Source organism: Acipenser ruthenus, chromosome 15, assembly GCF_902713425.1.
Source record: "Acipenser ruthenus chromosome 15, fAciRut3.2 maternal haplotype, whole genome shotgun sequence".
In the NCBI taxonomy this organism is placed as follows: domain Eukaryota; kingdom Metazoa; phylum Chordata; class Actinopteri; order Acipenseriformes; family Acipenseridae; genus Acipenser; species Acipenser ruthenus.
The window spans coordinates 31,849,513-31,863,591 of NC_081203.1; the positions used below are offsets into that span (position 1 = coordinate 31,849,513).

The following is a 14,079-nucleotide window of genomic DNA, read 5'->3' on the forward strand; positions in this document are numbered from 1 at the left end:
ACACACACACATATATACTGTATATTGTCCTTACCAGGCGGTATTAAGACGGTATGGTAACCCAGCCCACTCGAATTTAAAATGACAGGACACCTGCTGACAGCAGCAGCAATTATTATTATGATAGGGTCTCTGCAGACAGTTTCTGAGCTTGATTGAAGTAGTATGTCTAAATGAGGAACGCTTACAGAAAACAGAACAAATATAAATGGCTGAGTACCGTTCACTTATAACACTGTGTAACACATTTTTTTTTTTTTTTTGTTCCTGGGTAGTAAGTGTTATTTCCTAATTGCTTATGCCTCAAAAGTATAGAAAATGGCTATTATTCCCCACAAACTTTGCTTTTGTTACCAGGACAGTGATATTTTGAAATTTACCTTTTTTCCAGAACATTCCAGATAGATTCAGTGCTGAGTAAACTTGGAGTAACTTCTAGAACTTTCTAGAACTTTCCAGTAATATAAATAGTAGTATAAATACAGGGGCCTTAAGCCCACCAGTTCAGTTCAGTTCCAGCTGCCTAAGTGGATACATATCTGCATTTTTCTGAGATGGCATCAAGGTCATAGGAGACTTCAAAATGTTGGCATTCCTGATGGGTCTCCAAGGCGATTTTACCAAGTTTCCCTGCTATCTTTGCCTTTGGGACAGCAGGGACACCAAGGCGCACTACCACAGGCGGGACTGGCCACAGCGGAACGAGTTCTCTGTGGGGAGGAACAACGTCAAGTGGGAGCCACTGCACATCAAATTGGGCCTTATGAAACAATTTGTCAGAGCTCTAGATAAGGAGTCGGCAGCCTTCAAGTACCTTCAAGACTTCTTCCCTAAGCTGTCTGAGGCAAAGGTCAAAGCCGGTGTCTTCATTGGACCATAGATAAAGAAGATCCTGGAGTGCAATGAATTCCCCAAGAAGCTCACTAGTGAGGAGAAAGTGGCTTGGAACAGCTTTGTCGCAGTGGTTCGGGGCTTCCTGGGCAATCACAAGGCCGAAAACTATGTGGAGCTGGTTGAGACTCGGGTGAAGAACTACGGCACAATGGGCTGTAGGATGTCCCTCAAAGTCCATATCCTTGATGCTCATCTTGATAAATTCAAGGAGAACATGGGAGCGTACTCGGAGGAGCAAGGCGAGCGCTTCCACCAGGATATACTGGACTTTGAATGCCGCTACCAAGGACAGTATAACGAGAACATGATGGGAGACTACATTTGGGGGCTGATTCGTGAAAGTGATTTACAGTATAATCGTAAATCTCAAAAAACTACTCGCTTCTGAATCTTTTGTAGTCATTTTTGTATTACTTTAGTATAAATACATGTTAATTTGGATTCATATGTTGTTTTTTTCTGACTTTATGTGAACGAAGAGACACAAATTCGCCTGTTTTCTCATTGGAAATAGTTAAGTTTCAAAATATCACTGTCCTGGTCACAAAAGCAAAGTTTGTGGGGAATAATAGCCATGTTCTATACTTTTGAGGCATAAGCAATTAAGAAATAACACTTACTACCCAGGAACAAAAATTGTGTTACATGGTGTAATTAATTGCCACATCGTAAAACACCGGATTTGCTGACTAAAATACAATACTAGATTCTGTATAATTCTATGTTTCCGAAAACACACACACATACATAGATAGATAGATCGATAGATAGATGTGTATATGTGTGTGTGTGCGTGGTCTTCTGTCTGAATCATACCATCCCATTCGCTTTGATACGGAGCTGCGGTTACACAGCAAATCATGACGTCGAGGAACAGGGAGAGGGAGCAGAGAGCAAGAAGCTATAAAAAGCCCAAAGTTTCAGACGTGTAAATACATCCTTCAAAGGGGGACCTTGTGTGAGTAGCAGTTTGCTATCTTTTTGGATTTTATGATTGTTGAATTTGATGTAAAGTAAGGACAATTAAATCGCGTGTTTAGATGGTTTTACAAAAGGATGATTTAATTCAAATAATGAGAACCCTGTATTATTATTATCCAGGGCGACTTACAATCGTAAGCAAATACATTTCAAGTAGTAATTGGCTATACAACAGCTTTTGCCATTCTGTAAAATGAAGTATATGTAACAACACTGACTTTATTTAATTCATTTTTGTTTGTTTATAATCACTAGTTTTTGACTTAATCCCGGTGTTTTTTTTAGCATTTTAAGCGTGACTGGAGAGAAATAATTTGCCTGTAAAACAGCCGGAAAGATTGCCAACTGCTGTATAGAGGCAATCTTGTATAAATCAACAGGAAGAAAAGATCTCGTTTTATATTAGATGTATTTTTTTTTCTTTTGGGGGAAAAGGCTGCCACGGTAATCTATGATTAGCTTGCTATGTTATTATCTGCTGATAATAAAGAAACGGTGTTATTTATTTTACGAAAGCTTCACTTACTGCTTTGGGGATCTCTTTGTTCAACATTGCAATAATCTGTTTTCTGCTTATCGCGTTATTCCAGTTTTTTTTTTTTTTTTTTAATTTGAGGCATGTTTTAGTTCAATAGGTGCCCGGTAGATAGTTTTTGAAGGCGTTGCATACACAGTGTGACATGATATAACCAATATCATGTGTGCTAGTACGGTTTCCATCATCTCTCTGTATTAAATATCGATTATTTACTTCAGCTCCGGGTTAAATAGCGCTGCACCAATCTTCTGCAATGAGCGTGGATAAGGTTCTGTTTTTACATTTCTGTCTAGAAGTGGGGTTTGAGCTACATTAAAGACTATAAAAATGCAAGGCTAATGCTTGTATAACAGTATAACTGAACATTGCGCTTATTGCAGCTGGGATTATTATTTTTCTATCTGGAATTGTCTATTTGGTATGAGAGAGAGAGAGTCTCAGTTTGAATGTCAGGAGTAGCTCTGTGGGATTTTTGAAATGGTGGTTTGTAGAAGCGTAAACATTATTAGGTCTACTCGTGAAGCTTTATAAATCAACGGAGAAAGTAGGGTGTTGAGATGCACGTTTTTAATAGATAGCAATGATAAAACCAACTGTTTGTTTCGTACTGCAAATAGATATTCTCTAATGATTTTATATAGCCTACGTTTTTGCCAGACAGCTAAGCTATGTTAGCAGTTCTATGTCACTATAAAAAGGACAATTATTAAACAGAATTGTATTATATTATATTATATTATATTATATTATATTATATAGTTCAAGTCCATTAAAAACGAGTATGTTTGTAGAACCTACAGGTGAAATAAGAATGGGAACTCTTCCTGCTGAAACCACAAACGCCAGAGACACCGCTGGAGACGCTCTTGCAAAAGACCAAGCTAATGAGCAGCTGGATGATTTATCACCCAAGAATAAAACCGGAAAAGGCAAAAAGAATTTAAAGGGAAACATATTGGTCTTGATTCGTAAAATAAATCCCAAAACCAAGCCAAACAGCGATTCTTCACCTCAAGGTAATTTCTATGGTCTTTTGCAGACAGAAAAATTCCATAGCATTTTCTGAAATACTATATCTATCTATCTATCTATCTATCTATCTATCTATCTATCTATCTAGATAGATTATTATTATTATTATTATTATTATTATTATTATTATTATTATTATTATTATTATTATTTTCTTAGCAGACGCCCTTATCCAGGGCGACTTACAATCGTAAGCAAATACATTTCAAGTGTTACAGTACAAGTAATACAATAAGAGCAAGATAAATACAATCACTTTGGTCATTGTATTTATATATTTATATCTATATACTCTCTCTCTCTCTCTCTCTCTCTCTCTCTCTCTCTCTCTCTCTCTCTATATATATATATATATATATATATATATATATATATATATCCACTAAGATGTGTTTAAAATATGTTGCATATTATTTATGTTTGATTCTTAAACTTTTACAACTTAGCTTGTGTATAGTTTTGTATTTCCAGTACCTATGCATGCAATAGCATTACATTCTGCAGCAGTGGCAGCTGTGAGTTAGTTAATGGAATATGTCTATACAAAAACACAGTATCAGAGGAGACAGAAATTACAGCTGCAGACCACTAGAGGTCATGGATTCAGGAGTGTTCATGAATCTGCTTTTTTATTTTATGAGACTATATTATTTTGAATGTCTTTCCAAAGACCTGAATTTTAGACATACAAATTACATTTCAATTGTATGTTTTCCATTAGTATACATTAGCATTTATACCCAGCATATATTTTACCACATTACTTACTGTATAATTATAAATAATAATAATAATAATAATAATAATAATAATAATAATAATAATAATAATAATATTTCTGATACCCACAGTAGTAATTTCTTTATTTTCTTTGGTGTCTGTCAGCCCTGACATTTGAGGAATATCTCAAATTAAGAAGAATTTCAGAAGCTGGCCAACAGCTCATTAGCTTAGAAGAAAAGTTGTACCGGTATGCGGATGGCAGCGAAAACCAAGAAGAGGCCTTAAAAGAGGAAGAGGAGCTGAAACTAGCTTATGAAACTTTCAGCCAAGATCTCTGGACAACCATTGCAGCCGGGGTGACTCTCTCGGGGGAAGAGTTGAGACGACTCGCCTCCGCCGTGCGCTCAATCGAGCAGGAGGAAGAGAGGGACAAGAAATGTTTGGAAGAGAAAGAGAGAAACGGGAGGATCCCGCAGTGGAGGCCGAGGGAGTGCAGGAAGGAGCTGGACACTGTCCTACAGAAGGCCGTGGAACAGCGCATGGAGGACATCCTAGAGGTCATGGGGGCCGAGAAACTGTCCTCAATTAAACAAGACATATTCAAAATGGGGAAACAGGTGAAAGAGGACCTGCTCAGAGTCGTCAAGAATGTTAAGAGCTGTTACCCCGAGGGATATGATATCTGCAATGTATACGCAAAGCTATACCACATCGCCTTCTCCTCTCAGCTCAAGAAGATAACAGAGTTTGGGCTGGGACAGGATGATTGCGCCTATTTGCTGGGTTGGGTCCATAATTATTATCAGAAGTGAGTAACAGTGCCTTGATTATTATTATTACTTCTATAGAATCATGATTTTTTTTTTTTAGGGAAGAATCATGTTTGATTTTATTCTAACCATAAATTCTTCTTACTGTTGACTTTGCGTTTAAAGGTTTTTAATGCAGAGCATGTGAACCAGGGATAGCTTTGATATTTCTACACACATGTTAAGGTTGCAAAATGAAATCTAGTTCATAATATAATGGAAGTTTTAAACATGTATTTTTAACCCAAGCAGGGGATGAATATACCAAACAATAGGGATATAGTGTAGATGCCCATACACAATGCACCAATGCTACACTTTTAACCAGGGTTCGAAATATACTTATGGAGTTTATTTGTATCTTTCTAAATTTTTTGTTTGGTGTATTCTTCTCCATTTTCAGTGACATATTAAAACACAGAGACTTGGAAAAAGAGATTGATGGCAAATCGTTGGGCAGTCTTCTTCCTGAAGATGTAATTAAACAACTGGAGTCACAGTATGTTTCAAGCAGAGAGGTGAGGAGGTTCTCTAAGGGTGTCATGAAAGGCAGACCTTTTTAAAAGGTGCTGGTCAGCATAAGGTCAAATGTTTGGACTGTTAGAGTGCTGTTTTTATATTGCACAGTAGCTGGAGCCAAAAGGTGTAACTGCTATGCGTTGATTTGCCTGTATGCCCATTGTTCCACTTCAGTAAGGGCCCCATCATCCACTGCCAGCATTAAAATGCTCTAAAAAAAAATCCAGCTTAATACCGACTAATAAGAAGATGCAAGACCTTGTTTCTAAGAGAATGCAGACCAAGAGCATTTATGAAATATCCAACATTTAAAAACCTGTAACCCTCTGGATAGTAATACACATTTAAATAGCTAACCAAAGAAAGAATGTACCAAGTGAAAGTCACTAAATGAGCTACTGATGTTGACCAATGGCCGCTACAGGATTGCACCATGTTTATTCATGAGACTTTCAGCCATTGTGTCAGGCTTAGTACTGTAACTCTTGCTTATTACATTTTTTTTCAGTCTGAAATAAAGCAATGGCTCTCTAAAGCTGTGGGAAATGAAGTAACCAAATGGATGGAAGGGGAAATCCCAGAGCAGATGGATGGGTTTTACCACAGTGAGATAGCCATTGATGTGATCCAGGTATGAAAGACTATTTCTTAAACTTGTTAAATCCCTTGTTTCTTTAGCAGCAATCAAGTTTACCCACTATTTCACTGTTGTGTTCAGGAGTTCATGTTAGTCAAAATGTTTGCATTTACAGTATACTGATGTCTAATGAGTTAAGCATGCTTACTGGCTGGATATTGCTGAGATCGCTTCTTGTTTTTAGTGCATAGTAGGAGCAGTAAAGGAGGCAAAGGAAGTGCTTGACGAGGAGTTTGGAAACATGATGCACGTGGTCATGTGGGCACTGCAAGAGCTTCTGGAAAGGTAGGAGATTTTAGAAGCTATGAAGATAATATTAATGGCTTCTGTCTGAAACTCCAGAACTCCTTTTGGAGTGAAGGATGGTTGCAGAACTATCTGAGCACAGAGGGATCTTGTGAGTTGCTCGTGGTTATTCAGTCCTGTGCTTTTCCTGTCTGCGGCAACTGCAACAATGACATCATGGAAATGGAAGTGTTTTAATCAGATGAGCCCCTTCCTTTGTGAAATTGTGGTGGAGAATTATAGGAAGAGGCCAAAAGAAACATGGAATGACCCTGTGACACCATCCATCTTTTAGTCTCTAGTAATGTGATATACAGTAGTGTAAGAATACTGTAATTAAGAAGCCCTAGGTGGATAAGATGATGATATAAACACAAGTATTATCCCAGAAAATTAAAGCTTTTGAAAACAAAAGCTTCTAGACAACCTGTTTGATACTTAAATGTACTCAATCTATCTTTTTAGGTACAAGAAAACGTTGGAAGATTTTATTAAAGATAAAGAAAAACACAAGAATTGCGCTGCTGTCATTAAGGCAAATATGTTTAACTGTAAACAATTCAGGTAAGTTGCTTCTTACATTCAAATAGAAGTGCTTTGCCTGTGTGGATTGTGTACAGGTTTCATTACATGAAGACTTGAACATGCCTTTTTTGGGGGGGAAATTTAGCGTGTCCAATTATAATTTTTTCCCCCAATTTGGAATGCCCAATCGCTTTTCTCCTTACCGCAGCAATTCCCCACATAGCTCAGGAGACCCGAAGGTTCAGTGGGCGTCGTCCGATCCCACGACCAAGCCAGCTTCCTTTTCCACCTCTAACTCGAGAGCGGATGTCAGCAAGCTACCAACCTCTGGAGGACAAAGGCCAGAACTGCAGGTGTCCGCTCTGAGCTCACTGGGCGCCTGGCCAGCAGGGGTCGCTGTAGAGCGATGAGGAGAAACCATCCCTGCGGGTTTTGCCTCCCTAACCCATGGCACACTTGGGCCAATACGACGCTCCCTTCAGAGTCTCCAGCGACGACCGTCCTTCACACAGCCAGGACGCGAACCTGCGCTGTGTAATTCATCCTGCGCACCACACAACATGAAACGATACTCTAATTTGTTAGTAAAGCCACCACCGTAAACAGAAAACCCTTTGTGTCAAACTTCTTGGTTTGTTTGAACCAACTGCCAAACTGCCAAGTTAGCTGTCTTTGCTAACGGCTAATTCAGTGGGGGGGGGGGGGGGGGGGGGGGTTGTGGTTTTTCTGCATTGATTAGCATCTATTAGCTGTTAAAATTTAGCCAATAACATAAGTAACTTGCTCATATACTCGTAGTTGTAAGTTGTGACCACATACATTAAATAACAACATTTTATAAGCTTTATTATAAATATTATGTTGCTGGTTCTGCATATTGACATCTGTATAGTAAGGTGTGGACGGAGTGCAACACTTGCAGTGTTTAACCTCTTTTTGTTTTCCAGGGACTACATTGAAAAAACCAATGACCCCTTTGAGGCAGAAGATAAAGAGAAGTGTCTGTCAGTCCTGAGCGGTCTGGAGGACACTGGCTATAGGTATCTGGCTGACCTCATGCACCTGCCTCTGAAGGTATTGGACAGTATTTTATGATGTATTTATTTCTGAGGGTTCTTTTTGAATCCCTCATGGAAGTTTGCTATGGTATGCCTTGGCTAAAAGCATTGTTGAGACCTGTATATGATAATTGCTACCCAGTTTAAATAACTTCTCAGTTCTTTTTTTTAAAAATACAAATAAAGTAGTTTCAAGCTCTTGCTCCTTTTGTGTTTATACTGTTTGTATTTGGAGGGGGGTTATCACTACTTCCTTTGCATTTCAGGGTCTCCCTTGTAGAAGCGTTTAAAAAAATATCTTTACCCTGAAGAAACCCTAGCAGGATCATTAGATAGCAGACCACAGCACTGCCAGCAATAGCAACACAATTAACATGGAACAGATGTATTGCTTTATAATACAGTGATACCAGTGGTGTGTCAAAATTTTAAGAGAAGTACTACCACCTGGTGCTACCAGTGCTCAGCGGTACAGGACAACTAAGTGCAGCGTGACAGCCCCATGGCTCTCTGGTGTACAGCTGCATTTCAGTCCAGCTGGCCATGTTGACCTGATGCATAAACAAGGAAGGAATTAACTAAATTTGAGACAACCCCTTAGAGAATTCTGATTCATCTTTAATCATTTTAGTAAACTATATATATATATATTTTAGCCTTACTACAAAGTGCTGATTACCCAGGAATGGCTGACCTCTTCCAAACCTGTCATGGATAACATTCTTCACCTGGCTGAGAAACACATTCACGAATTCAGGAAACTGAAGCCTTGCTGTTTCCAGGTACAGGACGCTGTCAATTGTTCATTCTTATTTCTTAATCGTTTGTTTTTTACCAAAGTGCAGATCGCAAGAAAACCATGGTTACCTTAACCTTCAAACCGTGAAATGTGTTGGGTCATCTTAACTACTGTGAGATTTCCACTGTGGACAAAGTACCCATGTATTACATTTAGCATGGAAGAGGCAATGTGCCTGCAGTTTGCAGATTGGAAAAAATACTGGCCTGTATCTCTTATGGACATTTTCCTAACTGCAATGTATCTAATCTGCAGTATACTTGCGTGCAGTGCCCTACTGTCTCTGGTGTACGTATGAAGTGTCAGTTGTAGTTATCTGCAGTATACTTGCGTGCAGTGCCCTACTGTCTCTGGTGTACGTATGAAGTGTCAGTTGTAGGACTTCTTCCTGGCTTATGTGTTTTATATAAACAGTCTGGCAGGGGCACACATAGAATAAACATGTTACTGCAAGCAGCTAAACAGTAATTTCCACGCAGTATGAGTCACCCATTATCAGAATAAGAAAGATTATACATCTCCCTGGCTATTAACACTGGAGCCTTTTATATCACAGGAACTGCTGAAGAGGCTGCACTTTGAGGTTATTGCTGAATACAGCAAGAGGATCATGAAGAAGAAAATCAAACTGAAATCTGAACAGCAGCAAATGGCGATGGCAGAGAAGATATGTGACGACAACAGGAAAATCCAGGAACTGTTCACACGCTATGTAAGTGTCTGGATAAACCAGAATGTTTGGATTTAGTGGTTATAGGCTAGTGACATGACACGAATGAATGCTGCTTCCAATGAGACAACAACAAAAGGGGCCACAAGATTCTAGGACTGGGGCCCCCCAATGCCTCATCTAGTAAAGCACTGCAGTTTGGAGTGCAGGAGGAGTCATGCAAACGTGGTTTGAATCCTGCTTGCTCCAAGTTGGGAATCTAGTGACCCACAGGCACCACTAATGCCACGGTAACCCTTTTGAACCCTATAGTGACCCGTGGCATATAGATTCTTACAATCATTTTATCTGAGTATAACAACACGCACAAGACCAAACAAACTGCCGGCAGTCCTGAAAAATATTACACTGTGTCAGAAAGGATTCAGGATCAAATCAGAAAGGATTCAGATTCTAATATCAGCACATCGCTCTTGGAAGTGCTGTGCAAGGGTCAATCAGAATTGTACATAATAAAGAAACAAATCGAACGTGCCATGACCTTGTGATGTTAGTATAATGTTGTTGTTGTTGTTGTTGTTGTTGTTGTTTATATATATATAATGTTCTTTAGGAATCTAAAGAAGATTGGCTGCATCATGTCCTCCCAAAAGTAGCCGAAGTGATCAAGCTTCAAGACCAAAGTATGATTGTACTAGAAACTGCAACTCTGGTCAGAGATTACCCCGATATCAGGTGAGCAATTTGAAACTGAATGCAGTGTGACGTGTATTTGTTTGCATTCTTCTTTAGTTGAACAATGCAATGTTACCCTTGTTCGTCACGTACGCTGTTGTGTTTCAGCAAGGTAAAGATGGAAAAATACAGCTAGTGCAGTTTCACCTTCCCACCAGGGCACATGTCGGGCACGTTATTCAAACACGAAAATCCTTTCTGTTTCACATGACAGCTTCATAAAGACACACCAAAAGCTTTCAGTCAGCTCTCCACTGTTGTGCTCTTACATCTTAAAAGAAGCCCTGGGCATACAAGGGAAACTGCAAACTCATGCATTGACTGATTTCTGAACCTTTTTGATGAAAGTATAGGTTTAAATGTTTGACGAGGGGTTGGGGAGAGGGAGTTACAGGTATGGATTTGGAACGCACATGTGACGACTTGCGATTCTATATTAATCCTTTTCATCCTGGGTACAGTTGAAGTTGGCTTTGTGTCTTTATAGAGCTTTTGTCGATGTGAAACTACATAAAGGGAACTGAAAAAGTAGAGTCCCTGGAAATAAACACTGATGAGTGAATTTGAATTTGGGGATAGCACATCACTCCTACTATACAATAGCTACATATAAAATAACCCAGTAGTCCCTCCATACTCTGAATCAGTTGGGACTGGAGCCTGTTCACATGTGTGTTTTGTTCATAGTACTGAGTTCAGTTTGTACCAGTGACAGAGGCTGGACTCGCTTGATTGGTAAATGCTGTGTTGATTTGATTGAATGTATCCACACCATAGTATTACAATGCAGCAGTGTGGAGTAGTGGTTAGGGCTTTGGACTCTTGACTGGAGGGTCGTGGGTTCAATCCCAGGTGGGGGACGCTGCTGCTGTACCCTTGAGCAAGGTACTTTACCTAGATTGCTCCAGTAAAAAACCCAACTGCACAAAGAGGTAATTGTATGTAAAAAATAATGTGGTATCTTGTAACATTTGTAAGTTGTCCTGGATAAGGGCGTCTGCTAAGAAATAAATAATAATAATATTACTGCTGAGTCATCGCAGCCAAGAGCAGATAGGAATGGGTCTTCAACAGACAATTTAACAATTGTCTTATAACACTTGTCTTGTAAAAGTTTACCGTGCTGAATTTGCACAGTAATGTTGCATTTTACCAGGCTGTTCCAGGCATCCCCTTGACCTGTTTGTGATTCGACATGTGTTCACTCTTTCTCATTTACTATGCCTTACTACACTTTGCTGTGCTTTAAGATGCTAGAAGACAGTAAACTTGTATTCGGGATCGATGCAGAGACCAATGCATTTACACTGATCAAATAGCAGTTTCCTAAAAAGATTTATTTATTTCAAATGATTTTCCCCTCACAGCGAAAAGCACTTGTCCGCTCTGCTCCACATTAAAGCAAATCTGCCCAGTAAAGATGTTAAAAGCATTAAGAAGGTTCTGCAGATGAAAAAGGAAGACTTGAACAGTTGCCACTCAGCAAAGTCTTTCTTTGCCCTCGTTCCAGTGAGATAGAGAATCATCCTTGAGACAAAGCAAACAGCAACCCATGTCTATGCAGTGCTGCTGTACAGCATCATTGCAAATTCACAAACACCACCAGAACCCCTCGGACACAGGTTCAATGAAGTGCTCCTGAGCACACACCACATGGAAACTCAGCAACTCCGCATTAAGCATTGTCACCTTGTTAGGTGTCTTGCAAAGGATCTCAAGTGAATTTTCTGAAACCGCTGTGAAACTTTTTTATGTAAAGGCATCCAAAAGCATGAAGTAAAATGATGTATTTTTCCAATATGGCTTTTCTCCCTGCAGTATTATAGTAAAATATTGCCATAGTACTGTTATTATTATTATTATTATTATTGTGTGTAAAATGTGTTTAGGTGATACATTTAAGATATACTGTTACACAATACATAGTTTCAAGGGAGAGTTCTTTGTGCTCTGAGTAGCAGTTTAGCTCGTTTTTGATTTATTTCGGTTTTACGAACACTTTACAAATTGAGCTGTAAGAGGCTTCATGTTACAATGTATTTGTATTTGTGCATTAAAATAAAATGTATTTTTTTGTTGAAATAGTTTCTATTCAACCTGCTAATATACAGCTAAAGCAAACTACTGTGCATCTGAAATAGTGTTATATATATATATATATATAGTATATGCTGTTGAGTGGCTTTTACCACTAATCCCAAGGAGCTGTGTTTGTTTACAGTATCGTTCTGCTAGAATAAAGACTGGCTTCTGGCACAAAATATTTATTTCTGTTGAAATGTTACATTCTTTTTTATATATCAAGAGCAGCATGACACCTATACAACAATGTGAATAGAGAAGCTATGTGATTTTATTTTATTTTTTTATTTGAAATCTATGCCTTGAACTCCGTACATTGTGTAAAGAATCGATCTTCTTTTGTAAATATGTCTGCTGGATTTCTTTTTTATGAAGTTGTTTTTTTTTTTTTTTTTTAATGCAGCTTTGTGCCATGACTTGTAATATATGCGTGATTAAACAATTACTAAAAATAATTCTGGGTTATTTTGAGTTTTTACAGTTCATAATATGGAAGCAACCAAATTCCCCAAATACAAGGCAGCAGAAATATTGAATACTGTCCCAGGCTCTTTTGTACAAATGAACCCAGAATTGATGCATTGGCCAAGTTTTACAAAATATCCCTCAGAGAGGACGGCTTTGAAAGAGTTTCCTAAAACTCCTGCACGGCCTGGCAAACTGGATGGAAGCCAGGCCTGCCTACTCCCACTAATGCACTGCTGACTTTGAGTACTTTTTCAATTGCCTTATCACTTTATACAGGAGCTTCCCCCAGGTCAAATAAGCCGGGATGTTTGGTATCTACGTCTAATAACTTCAATCTCTTAACGTTGCATCCCAAATGAAAAATGAATTTCATATGAGCTAAACAATTAGTAAATAGCTGCCAACGTGAGGCATATGATATTGTTGAGCTGTGCTGTTTCAAGCCTGTCCAGGAGTGAGGATTTTCAATTCAGCACAGTGCTGGACAAAATTATGCAGTAAAGTACAGTGAAGTAACTGGGTTATCTGAAGGGGGTCCTTTTTCAGTGCATTAACTTGCTGTCATGTTAACAAATGCTGTTTATTTGGCATTAATAGTTTATGTATAGTAACATATTTATAATCTAATACTAAAGGTATCATAAAATAAAACCTGGTCTAATTTGCTACACGTTGTTTGAGTAACATCCTAAAAAGTGCCCTTAACTAAATGTAACCCCACAGCCAACCTGGAGTTGATAATCCAGAAACAGGGATCTAATTCATTTTAAATGGTTCACTTTATTATTAATCATAAACAAAAAAAATACCTACATTTCTTAGCATGTTATTAAGCAAGTTGCTACCAGTTAAAACAACAAAAATAAGTGGCACCTAAAAATAAAGCTAATAAATGCATATTATGAAAGCATTATAAACTTCACCATTTGAACACAGCTCATGTGGAATCTACAAAGTAAATGGAGGAGCATGAAGGGTTCTGGAATTCTAAACCATTTAAAGGGGAGGGCTCTGTACATACTGCACGTTTACACAATCTGAACATGGGGAAATAAATTGGGCACACTAAACCAGTGGAGCAGAATTCAGGTAAGATAACCCCTATCTAAATTACAGTGCCCCTTTAACAACCATGTGGGCACACTAAACAGTCAGAAGAGTTTTCAGCTTCAGCGATTCTCTCCAGTCTGTTGGCAGCACTCATGAGGAGTCATGACCCAGTATTTGAAATGCCAAATTAACTCTGATCATTTGAAACCGCCATGTGATAATTCCCCAGGGCAATGCAATCCCTACCATAACAAAATGCTTCATAGCAAGTCAA

At 38.6% G+C, this 14,079-nt stretch overlaps 1 protein-coding gene across 2 annotated transcripts; it reads left to right on the forward strand.

The window, feature by feature from the left end:
* Positions 1 to 1,729: 1,729 nt before the first annotated feature.
* LOC131697621 (tumor necrosis factor alpha-induced protein 2-like) lies at positions 1,730 to 12,740 on the forward strand. Of its 2 annotated transcripts, none has more exons than XM_058987930.1 (12): positions 1,730 to 1,852; positions 3,205 to 3,429; positions 4,331 to 4,976; positions 5,381 to 5,495; positions 6,005 to 6,127; positions 6,318 to 6,418; positions 6,884 to 6,982; positions 7,891 to 8,017; positions 8,658 to 8,783; positions 9,357 to 9,512; positions 10,084 to 10,205; positions 11,573 to 12,740. In XM_058987930.1, exons 2-12 carry the CDS (start codon positions 3,225 to 3,227, stop codon positions 11,721 to 11,723), a joined length of 1,971 nt encoding a protein of 656 aa, XP_058843913.1. In that variant the 5' UTR covers positions 1,730 to 1,852; positions 3,205 to 3,224; the 3' UTR covers positions 11,724 to 12,740. The 2 variants fall into 2 exon arrangements, with proteins under 2 accessions (XP_058843913.1, XP_058843914.1); XM_058987931.1 differs by lacking the exon at positions 1,730 to 1,852 and adding an exon at positions 2,627 to 2,681.
* The last annotated feature ends 1,339 nt before the right edge of the window (positions 12,741 to 14,079 follow it).